Genomic DNA, 25,400 nt, shown 5'->3' with positions numbered 1-25,400 from the left:
AGCTCTCCCTTCACCCAGACTCAACGCGTTACAACGGCTTGTATCTAAACAGTAGCTACCAAGAAAGTCATTGTTCACTGTCTTCCTCCTTCCTTTCACAACTATTTCTCTCTGAAGTTTATCTTTTGGCATCGTCGTGCGTAAAAAAAAAAAAGGTTTTTTCTCCCGATGCCGTGCAGCTCAGAACACAGGTGAGGTGCGTTTTTTGTTTCTGTTCGGAAATTTCTTTGGTCTAATGTTATGGGGTTCAGTTTTTTGGCTTGAAGTTTGTGAAACCGGGAAAAACCCAGGAAAAATTCATAAATAAGCCGCTTCGTTGTTTAAGCCACGGGGTTCAAAACGTGGGGAAAAAGTAGTGGCTTATAGTCTGAAAAATACGGTAGTATAATTAGCAATATAATTATTTTTTAATTATTATTAACTAGTAGTAGAAGATCATTATTTTAAATTATTAATCATTAAAAACATTATTGAATAATAATATAAATAGCAATAATAATAATTATCATCATCATCATCATTAGTAGTAGTAGTATACCATTAATTATAATAATAAATATTATTATTATTATTATTATTATTATTATAAATACCATTATTACTAGTAGAATATAAATGAGTGAACTTAATAAGAATGATTGTGATTATGACTAGAATGATTCAGAGCACAAAGAGCATTACAGAGATTTATTAGATAGATAGAACTTTATAGCGATTGGCCAGGCAGAGGAACCGAGCTGGGAAGGATGTGCTGCAAGTTAGAGCAATAAAGGATGGAGATGGAAATGTGTTGACTAGTGAGGAGAAGATGGAGGGAGAATCTTGAGCAGCTGATGAATGAGGAAAATGAGAGAGAGAGAAGGATGGATGATGTGGAGATGTGAAGCAGAAAATGGATAGGATTAGTAAGGAGGAAAAGAGGAAGATCAGGAGCAGGTTTATGGATGTGGTGAGGGAAGACATGCAGGTAGTTGGGGTGAAAGAGGCAGATGTAGAGGACAGGGGGGTATGGAGACAGATGATCCACTGTGGAGACCCCTAATGGGAGAAGCCGAAAGAAGAAGAAGATAATAATAATTAAAACACTGTATATATAGAATGAATAATAAAACCAATTATAGTTACCTTTACTATTATTAGTAGTGTGTAAATTAAAATCATATACTTTATTATAGTATAACAATAATTTATGTAATTTAACACTATTATTAATAATAAATTATTTTACTTTTTCTTTTATTAAAATGATTTAATTACATTAGTAATGGTGAGAAACCTCGCTGTTTATTATTAATCTTACACATAAACTTACACACCACGTAGCACATTCCTTTTTAAATGATGAGTTCCTATTCGACAGAGTGCACACATTAGCCTTTTGACCAATCAGATTTGGGGATGAAGTACTGCTGTGGTATAATTGAGTTGAATCGAGTTACACGTCGTTAAGTGATTTAAATGAATGCGGTGTGAAATAGATATTAGACGCATTATCACAGTAATATCTGTGAATGTTTTCAGTCGTTCAGACCATTTTGAATTTCTAGATGTTGGAAATTTAGGAAGATGTGAATCCACTCACTGCTCATCAAAGACCCTGAGACCTGATTTACACCAATTATGATCAGAAATCCGCAAATAAGTGCAGAATGGCTTCAGGATTCAGGCTGTTATTTACAGGGTGTTATTTATTTTTATCCATTAGTGGCCCCCATTCCATGTGCTCAGTCCCCTGCTGTTCTCACTGCTGACTCACGACTGTGCAGCAAAACACAACTCAGTTTACATCAAGTTCGACACTGTTGTGCTGTTTGTTAAGACGGTTGTTGACTCCAGGAGGACACAAAAAACGATCACTCCCCGCTGAACATCAACGACTCCTCAGTGGAGATGATCAAGGACAAAAGATTTCTTGGTGATCACCTGCTGTAGAACCTCACCTGCTCCAAAATCTATTATCCAACTGAGCAGGTGGCTGAGAAGTGACCAAACAAATGAAGAAATCCACAGACAAAATATATCAAAACCAAATTAACAAATTAGAAAAAAAAAATAAATCCAAAAACACGTGAACAAATCATAAAATACAGAAACAAATCCAAATACACAACGAGAATTCCGGTAAACCTGGAAAAGTTTGGTATAGTTTGAGAATCGAATACTTACTGCTGATTGGACAAAACATCAGCCTTTCAAAAGGAAGTACAGGAAGTACAATGCGAGAAAGTCGGCACGTGTGTAAAAGTGTAAAATTATTTAAAGTTGCAGTATTGGAAAAAGAATTAGATTAAAGTAAACACAGAACACGTGAAAGAATCAAAGTTACAAATTCCTTTTTATCTTGAAAGACAAATGTCTCGTCCAATGAGCTGTAAGTATTTTATTCACAAACTATAACCTTTTCTGCTTTGTCAGAATTTTTGAGATTTTTCTGATTTGTTCATTTCTTTTGCAATTCTTGGCCACCATTCCTTGCGGCTGGGATCTCAAAACCTTGCTCTGGGAACCTTGAAGTCCAACACCATAACCACTCCATAACATCTCCAAAACACCATAAGATCTCCCATTTCATCCACTCCGTAAGTCCAAAAAGTTTACGTTCCAAATGCAGTGTCTGTAAGTCAGCTGTAAAATCGTGTTTATGATGAAAATCAGCTGTAAAATCGTGTTTATGATGAAAAATGAAAGCAGGCCTGGGGTGACCATAACTACCTCAGATCTTCAGTAGCAGTTCTGCAAAGACATTCCAGCTCACCCTGAACATGTTTAATTGTTTTGCTGATAAACGGTCCTGCTCTTGAGCGGCGAGGGTTTTTTAGCCTGATGCTATGCCTGCGCTACATAACGATGCTAGCAACCTTGAGCAGCTCATTTTATTACTTTATAAATTAGCCTGTTGTGCAGGGGTATGTGCAATCGCTCGGAGCTTTGTGATCGATATTGTTCTTTTATTACACTATTACACTTTTGTGTCAATTGTAAGGCTGTTGTTCTATCGGCACGGCGTTTGAAGGCTACCAAAGTTTTTATTTTTATTGCAGTTGTGTTTATTATTGCTTGCACTTCAAACATCTAGAGTGGAATAGATACGAAGCTGTCATCAGAAGAATATGGAGTTAGGGAACGTAATGCAGTTCCATTTCCCTTTGAATGTTTCATAAGTTGTTGTTGGAGATATAATTTACAAAAAAAGAAAGTTACTAGTTATTGATACACACTGCGGTTTTGTGAATTATTCATTTGTGGTTGTGGTGAAACACTCTGGAGCGAACTCCAGCTCATCACACACAAAGTTATGGATAGTCTTAGAGTTTACTAAACACCAGGTTCACTCAGGAGCTTAAAGGACCATGTGTGGTCACATTGTTGCTTAATTTGTTACAGGCTGTACATTTCCCTTTTTCTTCTCATATTCATTCTCTAACATGGACCCTCACTCTGTCACATCACAGCAGTCTGTCAACTCCAGTTCCTAGCAACTGACTGCTGTGGACCACAATCCTCATTCTCTCCAGTTACTGATGTACACAGGTGTGTTCAGTTACACACACTCCCACCCTTTAAAGGAGACTTTGTCCTTCAGAAATCTCGTGATCTATATGCTCAGCTCCTGTCTCTGTACTCCTGATGACACCAGACATTGTTGAACCTGTTAGATTGTGATCCCGCTTTTGATCTTGACCTGTTTGTTCTCTCACAGTGCTCTCAGGCCAGACCTGCTGTATCCTGTTCGTTCTTCTCCAGACCCTGTTCTGATTTCCACAGTGATTCTTCCTGTTGTTTTGGATTCATATGCATACAGTATCTTAGCATTTCTAGTAAAGACCATCAGTCATGCTGCTGTACCTGATAAACATCTAGCCTACCAACCAAAATCTGGTCAGTGGTGTTTACGAGATGGTATTAAAAAGATTCGAGACTAGAACAAAGAGCAAACGTGAAATTCTGCGTCGAACTGCAAATCTGCCACAGAGATTTTACATACGCCAATTATTTTTTAAAGTGTTTCGAGCGACACATGCGCTTCAAGAGCGGAAGAACATCGCTGGAGGACGATGAGAGATCAGAAGACCTTCGACAAGCTTAACCCCAAAACCGTTCGGCAACTCGTGCAGGATGATGGTCAGAGAACAAAGCACACGATCTCACTTCCGCACCCATACCACTCGCCAGATATACGGACTTCACCCTCTTCCCGAAATGAAGCTCAAAGCTCACCATTTTTTAAAATCTGGCTTGATCACATCTGAGCTTCTGGTGAACCTCTGTTTCTAATGGATTATAGAGTGAAAATGTCTTGGCAGATGGAATAATGGAATAAAAACAATACCCAGGATTAGAAATTCCTGTTTCCTGGATGGATTCCAGTTTTGTATTATTAACAGACACCATGTTGGTTGTCATGCTGGTAATTAACCCTTGTTTTGAGAAAGATTGACTCCACAGATGTATTAATAATCATTTAGAGCCTGGAAAAGAAAATGATGACACTTGTTGAGGTAAAACCCCTGAACAAAAAGATAAAGCAGTGGCTTGCGTATATACCATTAAAAGAGCACCTAGCAAGCCTGAATTCAACATAATGGCATTTTCCGAGTCGGCGCTTCTGTGAGAAGGCTATTAACATTGTTTTAACCCCATCAGTGATGGGGGCATTTTATTGAGAGGAAGAAGAGAAACCCCAGCAGACATCATTATGGTAAAGACGGTAGAGGATAAGGGACCAGATCAAGGTCATTTATTTTCTTCCTCTCTCCCTCTCTCTCTCTCATTCTCTTTTTCTCTTTACCTGTTACACTCATTTCCTGTACCATGCCTCTTTGTGACTGTTCGAGTCGCCACACAATGGTTCATGGTAAACCTCATGAGCTCAGAGAATTTCTATAAGAGCATTAAAGGGCTTTTAACTGCTTCAAGTGCGGCCTGTTTGTATTTTTTATTTCAGACTGCACACTTAAACACTAACACAGCATAAAAACACGTATTCAAACATCCTAACGTGATAACAAGCACACATCGCAAATATGGACATGCACATCTGTGCAGTGAGATGCAGCTGTAGGGAAATAAACATATCTGTTTGGCCAGAGAGAGACGTGGCATCAGATCTCAGATACCTCTACTATGTTTTCAACATCGAATAGACAAGTGAGATAAGAAATATATATATATGTACACCTGGGTACGATTTCCCACTATTACAATGCAGTGCGATCCGATTTCCATTCCATTCAACGCATTGCGATATTGTGATATGATGCTCTATAATTCAATATGGTGCAGAAAGTTCTTTTTTTTTTTTTTTTGGTTCAGACAAACAGCAAATCATCAATTTACTTAAATGCCTTCTGACTTCTAAGTCATGACCCTTTCACACACACACACACACACACACACACGCCTTTGTAGTTCAAAAAGAAAGAAAATAAAACGATGACCTGACCAGAAATAACCAGACCAGGTGCAGCTCTGCCTCTGCCATGTTAATCTGTATTGTATGTGACTCTCTTCATATTCACGTAGCAGCAGTAGTGCTGTATAGGATATATATATAAGACACATTACATTTTTTTCCACTGAAAACCAGGACGGCACATGTCATGTTCATCAGCGTGAGGCTTTCTGTCTCCGTACAAAGACAGAGATTACATCTGTGCAAGGTGCAGAAATTTCCTGCATACTGCAGAGAGCAAAAGTTTATAAAGTTGACGGCAGAACTTTTTCTGAAATGTGTTTTTTTTTTCTGTATAATTCATTATTATAATTACATTTCTAACCTTGATTTGCACCTGGTTATTTCAGAAGTATAATTCAGACTAAGCTCCACATAAAAATCCATTGATTCATCTTCAGTAAGTTCTTTATACTCGTTTTATTCCAGTCCTTCACACACACCACCATGGGTACTCGTTCAAAAACACTTGTTCACACATGGGGCAATTTATCACAGCCAGTCAACCTACTGTACCTCCTGGAACGTAGGGAGAAACTGGTGAACCCAGAAGAAACCCACATAATCATGAGGAGAAACCTGACGATGAATTTTATATACCAGGTCCTATTGCGCATTTAATTCTCACACCCAGACACTTGCTATGGCTGTGACCTGCATCCATTCTATATAAAATCATGCTAAACGGCTGAAAGGAAACAAGCACCAGTACAGGAACTTGGTTGTCAAGTGTTATGAGCTGATTTGCTCTTTACTTACAGTATGATAGCAATCTCATTTCATAGCAACTAACCAGCGAGACGTTTGAATACCAAATATAAATGTATATAGTTCCCATATTTTCAGGCATAAAATAACAAGACGTAAACAATACACACACGATCGCTAATCTTTAAAAGGGTTTGAGGCACTGATCTAAATGTGTTTTAGTGGTTAGCAGGTTTGCCTCTTATTTGTAGGTTAGTACAATTTCTTTCAGGTATCCCAGTTTCCTCCATCGTTCATTTTCAAATCTATATGTTGAAAGGTTTGGTACCCCTGGGACAAGCCCCGGTCTTGCACATGACCCCGTGTGGGGTAAGTGGTCTAGAATATAAATAGGTACATTAAAGAAATAAATAATCATACCTTGGTTAATAAGGTATTGGACTAACATTAGCCACAATATTTTGAGTGTAAAGTCCATAATCATACGATCTCATCAAACCATTCAACAATCCTCTTTGTGTCTGGTAAATGACGATGGAGATATCCTGGAAGAGGACGACTCCCATCAGGATAAAGATGTTTCATCAAAGGATAAAGGATCTGTTAGTAGAACTTAGTGTTGATTTGTAGTGAGGAAACTCACTAAAACGGTGCTGGGAGGCCAAGGAAAAAAAATCTGTCTACTGAAGGTACATCTCAAAAGAAAACAATAAAAAGAACTGGTCTTTGTCTGGGCATTGGAATTCTTTTACCCTTTAGTCTTGGTGTAGGAGTCACATTAACCATAGTGCACACAAATGTTTTATTTTTGTAAATCTATGGTATACCTATGAGGTGGTATGAACATTTTTTTTGCTCTGTTTACAATAAAGTACTTTATTTATTTACGTTTCCACATAATCACCTTCAAAATACTCCCCTTGCACAGTAATACAGCTCCCAGTGTTCTTCTGGAACACGTCCTGGAGGCGTGTCAAGCACCTTCTGCTATTCCCGAGCTGCAGGAAGTGGGTGAAGTTCGCAGGAGCCAAATCTGAGATCATGCGGATCGTTCTCCGACGATCATCATGCACAAGATGCTGAATGGTTTCAACATGAGCTCGTAGAAGGTCTTCCTGATCTCTTGTCGTCTTCCAGTGATGTTCTTCCGAAAATGACTCGTTGCATCATCGCTGTATGTCAGACGTATTTGCCCAGTTTCACAGAATTCCACTTTTGTTCTTTGTTCTAACTTTCTGTCCGTGATGAAATCGCAGATGTTACGCAGAATTAAACCAGTTACACCATTAGTTTAGAAACGGTTTTTGGATTACTTTTTTTTGTATTTGTTGCTGCATGGTATCCACAATCTTCATCTTCAGTTTAGCAGTCTTTGGCCCTGAAATCCCAGCTCTAACGGAGCAAGTGGATCAGAGCGAATCAGAATGTGCTCATCACCATCATGTAAATAGAAAAGTTGAACAAAAAGAATCCAGAATAAACAGTTTGAATTCAATCTTGGGGATAAGTCATGAAAAGGTGTTTAACGGGATGATATACTGCTGCACGTCTCACTGAAGAAAACTGCTGAGAGATGAGATGCCGAGAGTCTGCAGAAATGTCAAGATTCATTTAAAATAAAAGAGAGTTATATAAGAACGTCTGATAAGTATAACACTCTGCATTATTCAAATGATATCTTCTCTAATGCTTTGCCAGGCTCCCCATATGCCCTGAAGTTTTTGGCTGGTGTCTATGTGGCCCCTGATTGCTGAAGCTTGCCGGGGTTTGTACTGATTTGAAGGGACAGAAGTGCTTGCAGGTTGAGCATATGCTGGGAATTGGAGAGGAGTTTAACCCCTCGGGTGTGCAGACGCAAAGCACAGACCATAAATCCGAAAGAACTGTATAGAATAATGTGTGTGTTGTTCAACTGACTCAATATCGTTCCTCTGTCTCTTAATGGCTGAGAATGACAAAGTTCCGACATGCTCTAGCTTCACCTGAGTTCAGATCGTCTCCCACATTCCTTATCTTATCAAGCCACAGTGGAGGCGACCGAGTAGTCCTAGTGAAGACTATAAACTTGACAGACATCTTGGCAAAGCACCCAGGAAGCTACACAAGGCCAAGCTGTTGTCTGCTGGTATTTCAGAAAGATCCAAACGGATTTGAAATGGCTGGTAAAATTGTATAACACATATAACAGGGGGAAAAATTATCAGCTTGTTTAGGCTACAAATAAATCTCAATAATAGATCGATGTCCGATAACTATACTTCATTTAATGCAGATCTTATTGCTCAAAGTCACCATTCGCTGTACTATGACGTAATCAGTAGGTGTATAAATCAGGAGAACTGTCTTCACTCCCATTGGCAGACATTTACATTTATAGCATTTGGCAGACGTCCTTAATACGTGTCCACTGATAGTAGGTTTTTCAATCAAGCAATAGTTTTTACTACAACAAACATAAAACTCCATGTAAAATAGTACTGAACTTTATTACACAAATAAAAAACAGTAATTAATCACTAAAATGTGCTAAATTAAATAAATATAAATATATAAATTAATATAATTAAGAAATTATAAATATAGAGCGCTCGCCGTGCAGCGCGCCGTTTCATGTGTAAAAACAAACAGCAGGTTGCTTTAGTGATTCGCCTCTAGAGGTCGCTCTGTAATGACACCGGACCTTCTCCAGTTTCTGTAATCAAATATCCGTGCCGATAAATCGACAGAACCAACAAATCAGTCGACCTCTAGTCCTTATCCAGAGCGACTTACGTTTATATCATTTATACAACTGGGCAGTTATGGGGCTAAGGGTCTTGCTCAGGGTTTCAGAAGTGCCAGCTTGTTGCGGCTGGGATTTGAACTCACAACCCTCAAATCCAAAGGCCAATGCCTTATTCACTAAACCACCATCTCCCAGTGTCCAGTGGACACACCAATGTTTGCTGATCTCGGCATGAAGGTAAGGTTTCTGGCTGCTTTGTTGCTGTGAAGTGAAGTGTAGGAATAAATGCATCAGCATAAAAATTAACGATGTGATGCCTCGGTTTAAAAAGCGAGCATCGGATACAAGTTGCCATTTGTATCACGATGCATCGCTTTGAACATATTTGCATCGGTAAAAAAATGATTTATATGTAGGGAGTGAAATTGAAGTTCATGAATGATGTACTATAACTTCTAGATCTGAAGATAATAACGCGGGAACAATGCGTCTTGATTTGCAATTGCAGGAAAGAAAGATTTGCGTGGGAGCTATGAGAGTGTAGAGAAAGAAATTAGATGCAATGTTTAATGTGCGGTTTCCAGAAGTGAGAAGCAACAAAGTACAAATACGTCATTAATGTACTTAAGTAGATTTTCCTGGTATCAGTATTTTACTTCACTATTTATTTACGGACAATTTTACTTTCACTCATTCATTTTTTACACAAATATCTGTACTTTCTACTTCTAACATTTTCAATCCAGCCTCGTTACTTTTAGTATTATTTCTTCTCATTGTGTGGCTTTTTCACTATATCACTGGTGTATTATTTCCTGGCTATCAGACGTAGACGTATACAAGCAATGCTAACAATGTGCAAGGCAACAAGAGGAATGGTTCATGTGAATTCAGAGGGAGGACACCGATGTAAAAATACATAAAAACAAAGACATTCCTTAACACAATGGCCTCATATATGGGAGATGTTTGAAATTATCAGTGTAAAAAAGTGCTGGCTTTCAAGAATTCGCCATCAAATTCGTGATAGCACATTCTTTTCTTAAACCATTTTAATGTTTAAAGTTTTTTCCCTACAATTTTGTTTGGCTTTTATATAAGGGATGCTGCCAGATGTTCCTATTTTTATTTTATTTTTTTCAAATAAGGATGCTCTTAATGTTCTTTATTTCTGTAGTATGAATCCGTCATTTGAATAAACATAAGACATAATCTAAAAAAAAATATCCAGTAATCACAATATATGATTTTTAAACTATTTATTTGTATGATACAGCTGCAAATAAGTATTTGAACACCTGTCTATCAGCTAGAATTCTGACTCTCAAAGACCTGTTAGTCTGCCTTTAAAATGTCCAGCTCCACTACATTTATTATCCTAAATTAGAGGCACCTGTTTGAGGTCGTTAGCTGCATAAAGACACCTGTCCACCCCATACAATCAGTAAGAATCCAACTACTAACATGGCCAAGACCAAAGAGCTGTCCAAAGACACTAGAGACAAAATTGTTCACCTCCACAAGGCTGGAAAGGGCTACGGGGAAATTGCCAAGCAGCTTGGTGAAAAAAGGTCCACTGTTGGAGCAATCATTAGAAAATGGAAGAAGCTAAACATGACTGTCAATCTCCCTCGGACTGGGGCTCCATGCAAGATCTCACCTCGTGGGGTCTCAATGATCCTAAGGAAGGTGAGAAATCAGCCCAGAACTACACGGGAGGAGCCGGTCAATGACCTGAAAAGAGCTGGGACCACCGTTTCCAAGGTTACTGTTGGTAATACACTAAGACGTCATGGTTTGAAATCATGCATGGCACGGAAGGTTCCCCTGCTTAAACCAGCACATGTCCAGGCACATCTTAAGTTTGCCAATGACCATTTGGATGATGCAGAGGAGTCATGGGACAAAGTCATGTGGTCAGATGAGACCAAAATAGAACTTTTGGGTCATAATTCCACTAAATGTGTTTGGAGGAAGAAGAATGATGAGTACCATCCCAAGAACACCATCCCTACTGTGAAGCATGGGGGTGGTAGCATCATGCTTTGGGGGTGTTTTTCTGCACATGGGACAGGGCGACTGCACTGTATTAAGGAGAGGATGACCAGGGCCATGTATTGCGAGATTTTGGGGAACAACCTCCTTCCCTCAGTTAGAGCATTGAAGATGCTTTATGTGGTTCTTTTCCAAACTGTTACCACAAATCTGAAGGCACTCATTTGTACAAGATGTCTTTAGATATGCTATAATACAATTTTGCATTCACTTGAACTTGGAAACCCAAACCTGTTACAGCATGGCAATACCCCTGAGCACAAAGTGAGTTCCTGGAAGATCTGGCTTACATGCTTTGGAGAGGAAGATCTTGAGTGGCCTGCTATAGAGCTCTGATCTCATCCCTACTGAACACCTTTGGGATGAATGTGAACACTGACTGCATGTGGCCATGTGGCTGATGAACACAAACATCCATAAGCACACTCCAAAATCTAGAGGAACATCTTCCCAGAAGAGTGGAGGGAATTATAAAAGCAAATTGGAATGTGGAATGCGATGATTAAAAATTACATACCATACTTATGACCAGGTGACCCAATACTTTTAGAAATATAGTATATTTATATATTTTTTATCTCTTAGTCTTTTTTCTGCTTCTATTCTTTATGGTGTTGTTCAGTCTGGATACATTCACTTTTTTTTTTTAATACAGTGGAACCCGGTTATGTCGAGGGCCTAGGGGACGCCAAAAAGCGTGGAGATAACCGATGATCGAGATAAACGAAAACCAATATGGCGGCAATATATTAACGTGTTTGAAATGTCTTTATGTACATGATGTGCGTTAATAAATGAGAATGTGCATGCACGTGTTTTTTGAGGTTTTTTTACACAACAGCATTGCTGCAATTTGTTTGATGAAGGCATGCTATAAAAATGTACATACATGTTTGTTAACTGTCAGGAAACCACCTGCCACGCCCCCTTCAGCGGCTTTCAAACCTCCCGCACATTATTATAGCACTTATTACCAGCTCCTATTTAAACTTCCACACTCTCACCGTCCGTTATTGTTGGTATATGTTGGTTCACGGCGGTCGTTGTTATTGCTCATGCGTATCCCAGTACGTGTCTTCCCACTCGGACTCCGCACTCTTTCAACGGCTGCGCTTTTCTTCCCAAAGCACATCGCGGATTCCCCCGATCCTGCCGTTGTTAACTCTATGCTTTTGCTGCTCATCCCACGTTCTCCCGTGTGCTGTTCAGCGCCGCGCTTCTACCAAGCGCACCCATGGATTATATACACAGACTGCCTCTTTTCAGTTTGGTACTTAGTGGACCGCGCTCCCAAAACGCACCACCGGAATATTCACTTTCAAGGCGAGTGTTTGTGTTTGGCTTTGCCCTGTGTTGCAATAAACTGTTTTGCTTTCACTTTGGCTTTCACCTCCCGTTCATCGCATAACATTAACCAACAAAAGGCATATGTGCACCAACTAACAGCAGAGATTTACCAGTGTACAATACAAACCACCGTCGATTCTCGATACAAACCTTTATTATATTCTCCAACATTATAAACACAAAGATCGCTCACAAAATCACTAAAAACGTGTGGGGTGTAGTTCGTTTTTACAAAAAGCTAACCAGTGTCAACATTAAATTCTCGAGTCATTTCACTCTGACACACAGCTCTGAAAAATATCCAACACCTGTAGCATTTGTAAGGCTTGATTTTTCCGCCACTTCCGCCAGTGTTTCTGCGGCTGCACAGTGGCGATCGAGATAAACAACGTTAAGTGGCAAATTTGCCCCCCCCGTGCTCGAGATATTAGGGTTCAAAATTAAAAATGCTAAGACAAAGCGATTAAAGATTAAAAAATGCTAAAACAAAGCGAGATTTTGGCGGTTCCACTTTAAAAACGTTGACTTAATAGGGTTGGCGAAGTAACCAAGGTCGAGATAAGTGGGTTCGACTGTACATTGATATAATGTGAGGTTCAGTTACCAGCGTGACACTAAAACAGGTCGTAGTAATGGCTACTTTTCACTGAAGTACATGTCAGAACCCAAACTTCTTTACTTTAACCTGAGTAAAAGAGTCTTTTAAAACATCAGTATCTGCACTTCTACTGAGTGAAGGATGGGTGGACTTTTACCATCTCTGTCTGTTTTAATTGTATGAGTACATGAATATGACGTGTCACCAGTGGCGGGACGTACATTTGGTACCTGGGCCTTCAGTGACTTAATCCACCACTTAATACACCAATATCAATTATAGAAACCATTAATAATTATAGAAACCATTAAGACAATATAACAACACGTGGCATTACAGAGAGACATTTCACATCTGGAGGTAAAAACCAATTTAACTACAACAACAAACCCAGTTAAGACTCCAAACCTCTACACTACAACCACAACTGTGCACCTACAACATCTGGAGCAATCTAATAACATGACAAAAACATAAAAATTTAAATAAAACACAACCTACTCACCAGAGATACAGACACATAATGTGCAGCGCCCCCCAGAGGCTGTAATCCAGTGGTACCGCTCGTATTCACTGGTCTGGAAGTGGAGATCAAACCCTTTCCCGCACTGAGACGCGCTAGCTAGCTTCAGGGTTGGTGACCTCCTCACCATGTCTCGCTTTTCTTCACAATGGATTTTTAAGTATGTCCATGAACAAATCAATTTCTCTTCCTCCGTAAGCGTAAAAAAGTCTAACTCAGATGTATGAACGTGTGCAGAGCTACACACGTGTTTTACCAGTCGAACTCAGCTGTAATAGTTTCCCTCTGACCAACCAATCAGAGGACGGACAAATGCTGACGCTATTCTGGTCCAGTGATCTGCCCTGTGAGGAGAATCTGAAATCCGATTGGATAAAGAAACAGAGCTGTTGGTAATATTCTCTAGGGTAAAGGTCCAGCAGTACTGATTCTGAAGGCTCTGAGCAGATTAGATTCACATGGCAGCACATAGAGACTGAAATCTGATTTCACAAAAACTCTAACATCCACATACACGTACTGAAGCAGTGCAGCCGAGAGAAACACTACCACATGAAGAGAAGAAACTGATGGAATAAATTAATACAATTTCATGGAACAAATATTAGAATTAGGTTGTAAATGATGATCAATGCTTCTGATAGTCAAATCGGAAGAGGATCACACTGCATCATAATGGGGGGAATTGTATCGCATCGCATCAGTAGCTGAGACATAGGTTAATAATGAATCCTGAAATATTTGTCAGTATTTGATTGGCTCTTTTTGCAGGGCGGGACATACGTGCAATAAACCCTTATTTAGGATCCATTGTGGCTTAGTCACATTTGCATAAAAGCCTTAAATCAATCAATTAATTAATTAAATAATCTGAGCAACATAAACCAACCAATGAGCAACTGAATGAATAAATAAAGTATGAGGACAAAAGCCTAACTCACTGCAAGTACACATTTAGAAGTGACCTTGATGAATAAAAACCTTCTACATTACCAGCTCTGAGAGCTTTTATTACATTTATATAGTTGTTTCATCGCTAAACAAACTTCTGTCCTTGAGACACGTGTGCAACTTAAAAAAACTCACCTAGTAACATTAAAATTCTGTTAAACACACTCTGATAACAATGTGCATCTGCTTAAAAGAAATCGTTCTTCAACAAGACAGCATTTGAGCAAACCCTGCTGATATTCCCTAGCCCTCTCAGCATTCAGACCTGATTCAAAGTATCGCAGCTGACAGAGTTAAAACAGAGATAAAGGGTCAAAAAATAAATAAAGATATGCCAAGCAGTCTGGCAGAAGTAGAACAGTTATGCCAGGGAGGTGGTCCACAGGGGGTCGAAATACAACCGAGAGGATCAGAGAATACAAAAGGATGCGAGCGTCTGCTTTCCCAGCAAGCCTTGCAGGGTTAAGCTGCGATGTGTATCCCTGGTGATATGAACCCTTGTCAAAACCATGTCACTCCCCAGAAGGGTCTCTGATCACGCTACTTGACAACACGCTAAATCCTGGAATAGTTGCTAACGTAGGATTCTGCCATTTCTCTTTTCCTTGTCCAATTCCTTGTCCATTTTTGACACTTTTTTCTGGCAGGTCCTCCCAAGTGCTCTCTGTCTTCCTGCATCGCCCAATCGCTGCATTTCCTTAACTGTTGCCAGCTTAGCTACAAATCTAAATCCAATCCAGCCTCAAGCTACCTGAAGGCACTGATCAAACCCTGCTCTGTGCTATGCTTCCTTTGAGCCACAGGCTTGACATGACCTTACATCTCTCAAGATCCCTTATTACTAGCACTGAGGTGAAACCCGATCCAATGTTCCATCACAAATACATCCTCAGACTCTCTACAGATTCGCATGTGAAGATAAACTGATAGCTATACCCTCGTTATTTAGCATTTCGAATAGAATTATTATCCATCGGTTACTCCAGTGATGAAAAAGAGTTCACTTCAACTAGAAACCACTCACTTCTGCTGAGGATGTTCTCTACATGAACAGCCGAAAAATCCATGAGGCCCAAAGTTGGGACACTGTGCAAAATGTAAATAAAAACAGAACGCAATAATTTGCAAATCTTGCGTTTAGTATAAAATTATGAAATAGAAATCCATATTTTATTCACAATAAACATATTAAATGTTTAAACAAAGAATATATAACAAATTAAAGGGGACAGGACCCTGTTTTTTTCCCCTGTGTAGCATCATGTCTTCTGTCCATATACATCTGGGAACTGAGGAGACCAGTTGCTGAAGTTTTGCTAAAGGAATGCTGTCGTATGTGTGTCTGGTACAGAATTCTAGCTTCACAACAGCTCAGGGTTTTCTTTGTTGTGTTTTTTGTTTAAATTGTAAATAAGATCTGGGTTTATGAGATTTGCTAATTATTGCATTCTGTTTTTATTTACATTTTACACAGCGTCTTAACTTTTTTGGAATTGGGGTTTGCTACAGTGGTTTAGAGCTACATTTCTCATGAAAAGTTTTGCATTCAAGTCTCCATCAGTGAACAGTTTATAACCTCATTAATGATGGAATTATAACGAATGAATGTCCATTATCAAGTTGAGGATGGGCTGCTTTTTGAATCTGGTTCCTCTCAAGGTTTATTCCTCATAAAGTCTCAGGGAATTTTTCTTTAGCTTCACTTCTAGCTCGATCATTAGGCACAAATGTAAGATTTATGTGTCATTATTTATCTCTGTAAAGCTGCTCTTGGACAATGTCTATTGTGAAAAACACAACAAATAAAACTGAACTGAACTGAATCTGTTAAATTACTATTAGGAAGGTCCGTCCTTCGGATGAGACGTTAAACCGAGGTCCTGACTCTCTGTGGTCATTAAAAAATCCCAGGATGTCTTTCGAAAACGAGTAGGGGTGTGCCCCGGCATCCTGGCCAAACTTGCCCGCTGGCCTACTAATCATCCCCTCATATTAATTGGCTATATCACTCTATCTCCTCTCCACTAATATGCTGGTGTGTGGTGGGCGTTCTGGCGCAATATGGCTGCCGTCGCATCATCCAGGTGGATGCTGCACATTGGTGGTGGTTGAGGAGAATCCCCCCTTTCATATGTAAAGCGCTTTGAGTGCTGCAGAAAAGCGCTATATAAATGTAACGAATTATTATTATTATTATTATTATTATTATTATTATTATTATTATAAGGTGTCGATTCATTTCTAGAGCTTTAAGGGGAGTTTCAGCTTAACCGAAGCTAAACCACACTTGTGTACTTTACCTAAATATAAATATAAATGTTTCAATATATGTGTAATTGTTGACATGGTGAAGCTTCTGGTATTTTGGTGTGAATCTCCATTCATGTTCAGTCCAGTCAAATTTAAAGCTAAAATCGTACATTTCAAACATAAGATCTCAGAACCCAGTGTTTTGACAAACCTTCATATTTAAAGTGCATGTTATTATAAAATGATTGTACTATTACCACCACCAGTACACATGTACACTATGCAGCCATGAGTATTTTATCACCTGACCTTTTCATACCTTTCTGCCAGTATGAGGTTCTTGTTTAAACTATTAGCAAAAAGTTTGAGATACACAATTGTGCAGGACGTCTTTGGATGCAGGAACATGACATTTTCCCTGCACTTGAACTTGGAGTCCCAAATCTGTTCCAGCATGAACACTTCCATGCTGACTGCACCCCAGGCCTCCTCACATCACCTATATCAGAATCTGACTCTACTAACACCCTTTTTGGCTGTATGAATTCCACACAAATCTCCAAACGCAAACTCCAACATCTAGTGGAACATCATCTACTGGAACAGCAAATGGGACTAAATGTGTAATGGAATGGAATAAGAGCTGAAAGACTGCAATTTCAATTCAAAGGCGATTTTTCTTTACCCTGCAACCCTGTAAAAACTCCACAACTCTCTATGTGTGTGTGTGTGTGTGTGTGTGTGTGTGTGTGTGAGAGAGAGAGAGAGAGAGAGAGAGAGAGAAAAGAGAAGAGAAACACAAAGAACAGCATAATTTGCTGTGAAACAGGTCAGCAGTTGACACAAACCAAATTCATATCCACGCAACTGTGAAATACGGCTCTTTCTTCATGCGCCACAATTGATATTTCCCTTAAAAGGTTTTCAAGTTTTCCATAAACATCTCTTTCCACTAAGAGCTTCATTAGCTCCAGAGACACGGCTGGAGCCTGACGCTGCATTTCCAGCTCACGCCATCGTTTAGTGCTTATGTGCTGCAAGAGCACTGAAATATATATATATATATATATATATAAGGGATGTGCGTCTTCATAACTGAGGCCGATGTGATTCACATCTTGATGCATAGCCAATGATAGGATACCTTAAGATACATATAAAGCGGCTCTTGTGACTCTTCTGACAGCAAATCATCAATTAACTTAATTGACATCTAACACATGGCCATTTCACCAACCTGCCTTTGTATTGCAAAAAAAAACATGAAATAAAAGCTGATGTTTTTCCCCTGTTGTGTCTGCAGGAAGTTACAGCTCTACCTCTGCCATGTTAATCTGTGACTCTCAGGACACTGCTCGGTCTCCGTAGTGTTGTGATACGTCATGTTCATGTAGCAACGCTTTTAAAATGAATGCATTAAAGCAAGTTAATTTGCAGCACGCATTTCTGTTTGACCATCTTCTTCTTCTTCTTCTTCTTCTTCTTCTTTTGGCTGCTCCCATTAGGGGTCGCCACAGCGGATCATCCGTCTCCTGTTTGACCATATCGAATAAAAATATCAATAAATAAATATAAAAAGATTCAGCGCAACATGTTTACTCACAACGGCCTTCTTTCACTCAGATATTTTTTAAAAATTATAAACTCAATTGAAAAATAAATTTGAGTCACTAAACATTTGTTTTACTGATACACCAAGTCTTTAATCAAGCACCAAATCCACCAGGACGCGCATGTCCGGCAATTTAAAACGTCCATGTGGAAACAAAGTAAAAATTCCATTTAATGTTCCATTTTGATGATTTACGTAATTTAAAACACCATAATTACTTTGAAACATTTAAAAGAATATTTAGTCTTTATGCTCTATGTTGAGTTCGGTTTCACTATTAATAAACATACATTTGCATAAAGCATTGATATTTGTTCGTCCACATGTTGATTAGAGAATTTAAAACTTAAAAACAATTAATTTAAGGAAGATTTACAACAGATACAAATGTGCGATTAAGTTGCAAATAAAAAAATTAATCAACCGACAGCCCTAATATTTATATATATATATAAAATGGCTGCAGAATAAACAGGCATGAAGGAAAGTAGCTTCACTTCTTATGTTTTATTCAGGTGTGATATGAGATGCAGTAATTTATTGAAATACAAATATAATATGAGGTAACCGTCTCTCTCTCTTTCTCTCTCTTTCTCTTTCTCTCTCTCTCTCTCTCTCTCTCTCTCTCTCTTCTCTCTCTCTCTCTCTCTCTCTCTCTCTCTCTCTCTCTCTCTTTCTCTCTCTCTCTCTCTCTCTCTCTCTCTCTCTCTCTCTCTCTCTCTCATCCTTTCTGTCTTTTCTTTCTTCTCACACACACACACACACACACACACACACACACACCCTACCTACACACTGCTATGATGAAGGCTGAAAGATCAGACCTACACAGTGAATGTATGTGTGTACACATATGTGTGTGTGTGTGTGTGTGTGTGTGTGTGTGTTCAGACGTGCAGACAGCACCGTGACATTTCTAAATGTATTGTTTAATAAACGGGTAGAAGACTGGGTGATGACAGCTCATCTGTCTGCCTGCTCTCAGGCCTTTAGCCAAGCGCTCTTTGATTTCCTGTCCTCTCCATGACAGATGGCTGCATTGTAGGAGAGCCATCAGGGCCAGGATTTAGGGCGACTCAGTGCCTCGTGCATAGCTATATTAGTGCACCCTCAAAGCGGCGCCTCGTGTTCACTAAAGCGTGCGCTCGGATATCGCCGTGTATTCGCGTCAACAGCTGCCCTAGAAAAGAGCGCAGAACTCGGCTGCAGAACTTCTGTCTACAATCCGTTCTGTAATCTACCTTCTGAACAAAAGAGCACCACAGGTCATCGTTTCAGTTTTCTCAAATATCCCTGATGTGCAGTGTACTCTGTAATGGCCATCTCATCCAGGGTTTATTCCCACATCTCTATCTATCTATCTATCTATCTATCTATCTATCTGTCTGTCTGTCTGTCTGTCTGTCTGTCTGTCTGTCTGTCTATCTACAACAAACGCACAGCCACCAAATATCCACTGCCTCCACTATAAAAGAATAAATAATAGTCAGGTGTGTCGCGTGGCCAAGCACCAGATATTGGTATATTTCATGCAGAAATTCACTCTGGATCATCTCTGGATACACAATTTCATCAACTCTGAGATTTAGTTGCAGTGTTTCAAAAATGAAGAAAAGAAGAAGAAGAAAAAAAAAGAAGAAGAATTACACTACAGCATATTTTTATTATAGTGTTATACTGTACGATGCTGTAGGGGGAAAAAGATATTCCATCCAGGACTGCATTGAATTTCCATTGCAGAAATATTGATCTAGAGTCAAAATTCATAGCTGTTGGGAAGCACAAGAGAGAGAGAGAGAGAGAGAGAGAGAGAAAGAGAGAGAGAGACTGAAAATGAGAGAATATGCATGCATGTATAAAAAAAGAGCGATTATTTTTTTTTTCGTCTCCAAACCTGCCCAGACACCTGTGTGTGTAAGAGGGTAAGTGTGTGTGCTGCAGATCTTTGGTACACTGATGTTCAGGAAGCAGCAGGTGAGTGATATGCAGGGTCATGGGGGCCAGACGTGTATCTCATGGATGTGTGGGTGTGACGATAGGATTCATTCTGGAAAAATCTTTCTTGTCGATAGCTTACTTGTTAGACGGCACAAAATCGACAAAATTCCTCGTTATCGCGGATGTGATCACGGTCACGCTGCAGGATCACGGATGACACTTTTGGCCACAGAAGATGCAGTAATTAAATCTAGTGAAATAGCAGTAATGCTGCAATCACACAAACACACACAAACACACACACAGACACACATGCGTCCTATACTAACGTCCCTATAGACCTGTAGAAAAGTCAATAGTGACGAGAGCTTTCAGAGTTCATCTAGTCTGCAGACGAGAGGTCAAGGTCTCGGTCCGTCTCACAGCATCTGCTTTCATAATGTACGCCAGCAATAAAGAGAATTGGATTTTAAAAGCCAGTGGATTCCATCAGATTTGGTCATAATGAAATTTAAACACAGCTGTGTTTGCTCTGAATTTACAGAATTGAAATTCTGAAAGTGTTCAGTTTCTGAATTCGTTTTTTATTTTAAAATAAAAGAAAATTAAACATTTACTGCAAATAAAAAGTAAGTAGATCTCTGCTCTTCGGCACGCCTTCCTGCATTGTTAAATATTCAGTGGCTTTAAACATGCAAATCTTTTATGCCTCTTTCCCGCTTCTTGCATGCTGCATAATCCAGACAAAGAACCAGACTCATTGGTAGAAGAAAAATGTATGGATTTAAAAGAGAATTCAGGAGATGCTGTTACATAGCAGTGAGATTATAGAGTACAAAATCAGAGATCAAGTAGACGAAAATGTCCAGTAAATCTATAAAGCTCAATGGTGCACTGATGCAGAAGATTGGCTGGTCATGTCTTCTTCACTAAAGCTGACACACAGGCCACACCTCCTTCACTGAGATTAGCAGATACACACACCACACCTCCTTCATTAAGACTGACACACAGGCCTTCACTGAAAGTAACAGGTACCGTTAGAGTGACAGGTACAGAGGCCACGCCTCCTTTACTGAAAGTGACAAATACAGAGGTCACGCTGCCTACACTGAAAGTCATAAGTACATAGGCCACACCTCCTACTCTAAGAATGACAAGTACATAAGCCATGCCTTCTACTCTACGAGTGACCAGTACATAGGCCGCACCTCCTACTCTAAGAGTGACAAGTACATAAGCCACACCTCCTGCACTAAGAGTGACAAGTACATAAGCCACACCTCCTACACTAAAAGTGACTAGTACATAGGCCACGCCTCCTACTCTAAAAGTGACCAGTACATAGGCCACGCCTCCTACTCTAAGAGTGACAGGTACATAAGCCACGCCTCCTACTCTAAGAGTGACAGGTACATAAGCCACGCCTCCTACTCTAAGAGTGACCGGTACATAGGCCACGCCTCCTACTCTAAGAGTGACCAGTACATAGGCCACGCCTCCTACTCTAAGAGTGACCAGTACATAGGCCACACCTCCTACTCTAAGAGTGACCAGTACATAAGCCACAGATTTTTTTTTTATAAAGCCGTGTAAATATCTTTACTGTATTTAAGGATATTTACACGGCTTTATAAAAAAAATCGATTAGATCAAAGTAATCTGCAGTTGGGAAACCTTTGATGTGTTGCTTAGCAACACTAGTGTTATCTAATGGAATTAATATCTAAAGTAATATTGTTGGGGAGCTGAAAGACACGTCCTGCTCTCAGCTGATAGTCTTTAAGCAACACTGCATCAATTCCCATTCCCGTCAGAATCAATCGACTCCAGAGATGCTTAAAAAGGCTGTGCAGAAAAGATCGCTTATACAAGTATGCGACTAAACAGATGAATTTATTAAAGAAATTAAAATAAAACTCATGTGGATCACATTTCACATGACTGGAGCAGAAGTTAAAGGTGTAGAGCAGATTTCAGAATGTGGATTTAAGGCCATTTCATAGTTTTGTATTCACTGTGTGCAGATAGTCTGTGAATGATGTTACGTTCCTCTGCATATTACATCCTGAAAGTCAACGACTGTCCGCGAAGAGAGAGAGAGAGAGAGAGAGAGAGAGAGAGAGAGAGAGAGAGAGAGAGAGAGAGAGAGAGAGAGAACTATACAGCTGGGGATGGTTCTCATCTACACCCTGGGGTTCCATGAAATTGCAGTAAGAACAGGAACGCTGAGGAAGGATTTGGATTTGGACTGTAGTTCATATCAATAGTCTGCTACACAGACTCAGGACTACAGTTTGCTCTGATCTCCATCACTGTAATAAATGGACATTCGGTGCCACCCAGATGAGGATGAGGTTCCCTCTCGAGTCTGGTTCAGCTAAAGGTTTCTTCCTTCTGCATCGTTTATGATTATTAATGGAGTACATTCTAATTGCATTTACGGCATTTTGCAGACGTCCTTTTTCAGAGCAACTTACATTTATCTCATTCATACAACTGAGCGGCTATGGGGTTAAGGGCATCGTTCAGGGGCCCGGGAGTGGCAGCTTGGTGTGGCTGGGTTCTAAACTCATGAACCTTCAGAGTCAAAGTCCAATGTCTTAACCACTAAGCTTCCACTTGTAATTATGCAGTGTAGTAATGTGTGTGTGTGTGTGTGTGTGTGTGTGTGTGTGTGCTTGTGTGTGTGTGTGTGTGTGTGTGTGTGTGTGTGTGTGTATGTGGTATTAGATGTAGTCACATGAATAACTACACTATATGGACGAAATATCGGGACACCTGACGCTTCCTGCTATATGTGGTTCTTCTCCAAACTGTTCCCACAAAGCTGAAGGAACTCACTGGTACAGGACGTCTTTGGATGCAGTATAATAGAATTTTGCGCTCACTTAAACTTGGAAACCCAAATCCTGCTCCAGCATGGAGATGTCCCTGTGCACAAACCAATTTTTTTGATAATCTGCTTTCCATGGTTTGGAGGGGAAGATTTTGTGTAGCCTGCTAGAAAGATCTGATCTCATCCCTGCTGAACACCTTTAGGATAAATGTGAACACTGACTGCACCCCAGGCCTCCTCACCTTCTCACCTACAGTACATCTGTACCTGACTTTACTAACAAGTGGAACATCTTCCCAGAAGAGTGGAGGGAAATATAAGAGCACAATAGGACTAAATGTGAAATGTGATGCTCAGAAAGGACATACCGTACTTATGACCAGGTGTCCGCAAACTTTTGGTAATATAGTGTACCTTGCAGGCAGGATAGATTGTGAGTCAACCCCAAATAAGGAATAATCAAATAAATAAATAACATCATTTCATTTGTGGTCCATCACTGCCCAAGTGTAGCTCACATCACTACAGCTGCAAGCCGGAGTAAAGAGTTCGTTTCTATGGTAACAATAAATGACTCTGGTCAGCATATGGAAATTTCTGCCATGATGTGTAATTATGATGTCACATAAGTTCCAATCGAAATGCCTCACATAACTGTATGGGATTTCAGCAACACATATAAAAAAAAACCGAATTTGCTGTTCATATATTATAAAGCGTGACAGCTGCAATGTGAGGGTGTCGTTGGTGTAACGAATGATCCAGGGCACTGATGGAGAATCTCTCACGTTTTTGTTTTCTTTCTGCAAGCCATTTTTGCAAGCAAAATGTGAGTCCTTGTTGTGATCTGGCTTTTAGAGAGATAAATCCACTGCATTGTACTTACCTTCTTTAAGAAGGTGTGTGTAAATGAGTCCCAGCAGGAGCAGACAGCAGAGAGAAGCGCCTCCACCGGCGCAGAGAACCCGCAGCCCAGCCTGCATCCTCCTTCCACCCTGCCCGGCTTAATCACACGACCTACAGAGCGGGTTAGTGGCAAATCACAGAGCGCCGTCTCACCGCCATGGACGGGTCCGTGTCAGAAAGGTCCGGAAAGCACAGAAGAATCTGTCAGTCAATACCGATGAAATCCTTGAATGTCATTAACCAGAAAGGCCCATAAACCATTTACCGGGTCCTTGTTTGCCAGGTCAAGGTCTAAGGTTATAATACAAATGCCTACAAATGCAGTCATGAGCTACTGCAAAATCCACACTACTGATGGTCCATAATACTAATGAACCCCGAATCCAAAGATCCAGACTGAACCTGAAGACAGCGAGGATCAGGTGTTACTGCTGTGCCTCCAAAAACCAACTCTGACAGAGTTAATCCGATCATCCCATAACGCAAATGTCTGGCCTATACAGGGGGGAGAGAAAGAGAGAGAGAAAGAAGGAAATGGATAGAAATAGATGTTAGGATATTGGCAATAAGGTCACATTACACCATTAGAGTCCAACTGACTACTGAAGGACCATACATATAGGCTCTGCACTAAACCTATACGTTAAATACTTTACATATACACTATATATTGTGCATATATACTATATACTATACATATATACTACATATTTTACATATACACTATATATTATATACTAAACCTTAACATTACATACTATACATATATACTACATACTGAACCTATACACTATATACTACATACTGAACCTATACACTATATACTATACATATACACTATATACTATACATATACACTATATTATACTGAATCTATACACAATATACTATACATATATACTACATACTGAACCTATACACTATATACTATACATATATACTACATACTGAATCTATACACTATATACTATACATATATACTACATACTGAACCTATACACTATATACTACATACTGAACCTATACACTATATACTATACATATATACTACATACTGAACCTATACACTATATACTATACATATATACTACATACTGAACCTATACACTATATATACTATACATATACTATATACTATACTGAATCTATACACAATATACTATACATATATACTACATACTGAATCTATACACTATATACTATACATATATACTACATACTGAACCTATACACTATATACTATACATATACACTATATTATACTGAACCTATACACTATATACTATACATATATACTACATACTGAATCTATACACTATATACTACATACTGAACCTATACACTATATACTATACATATATACTACATACTGAATCTTTACACTACATACTATACATATACACTATATTATACTGAACCTATACACTATATACTATACATATATACTACATACTGAATCTATACACTATATACTACATATATACTACATACTGAAT

General features: G+C 39.3%; 1 protein-coding gene across 3 annotated transcripts in view; it reads right to left on the bottom strand.

Annotated features, from left to right (window-relative positions):
- The window catches only part of tafa5l (TAFA chemokine like family member 5, like), an 83,666-nt gene that overhangs the window by 55,295 nt on the left and 2,971 nt on the right, over nucleotides 1-25,400 (bottom strand). For all 3 annotated transcript variants that reach the window (XM_046870416.1, XM_046870417.1, XM_046870418.1), the window contains exon 2: nucleotides 23,885-24,399. In XM_046870416.1, the coding sequence (XP_046726372.1) occupies nucleotides 23,885-23,981 (97 nt within the window). In that variant the 5' untranslated portion in view covers nucleotides 23,982-24,399. The remainder of the gene's footprint in view (nucleotides 1-23,884; nucleotides 24,400-25,400) is intronic.

The sequence above is a fragment of the Silurus meridionalis genome, chromosome 17, assembly GCF_014805685.1.
Source record: "Silurus meridionalis isolate SWU-2019-XX chromosome 17, ASM1480568v1, whole genome shotgun sequence".
Lineage (NCBI taxonomy): Eukaryota > Metazoa > Chordata > Actinopteri > Siluriformes > Siluridae > Silurus > Silurus meridionalis.
Note: the sequence above shows the minus strand (reverse complement) of the source record. Positions and strands in the feature narration are given on the sequence as shown.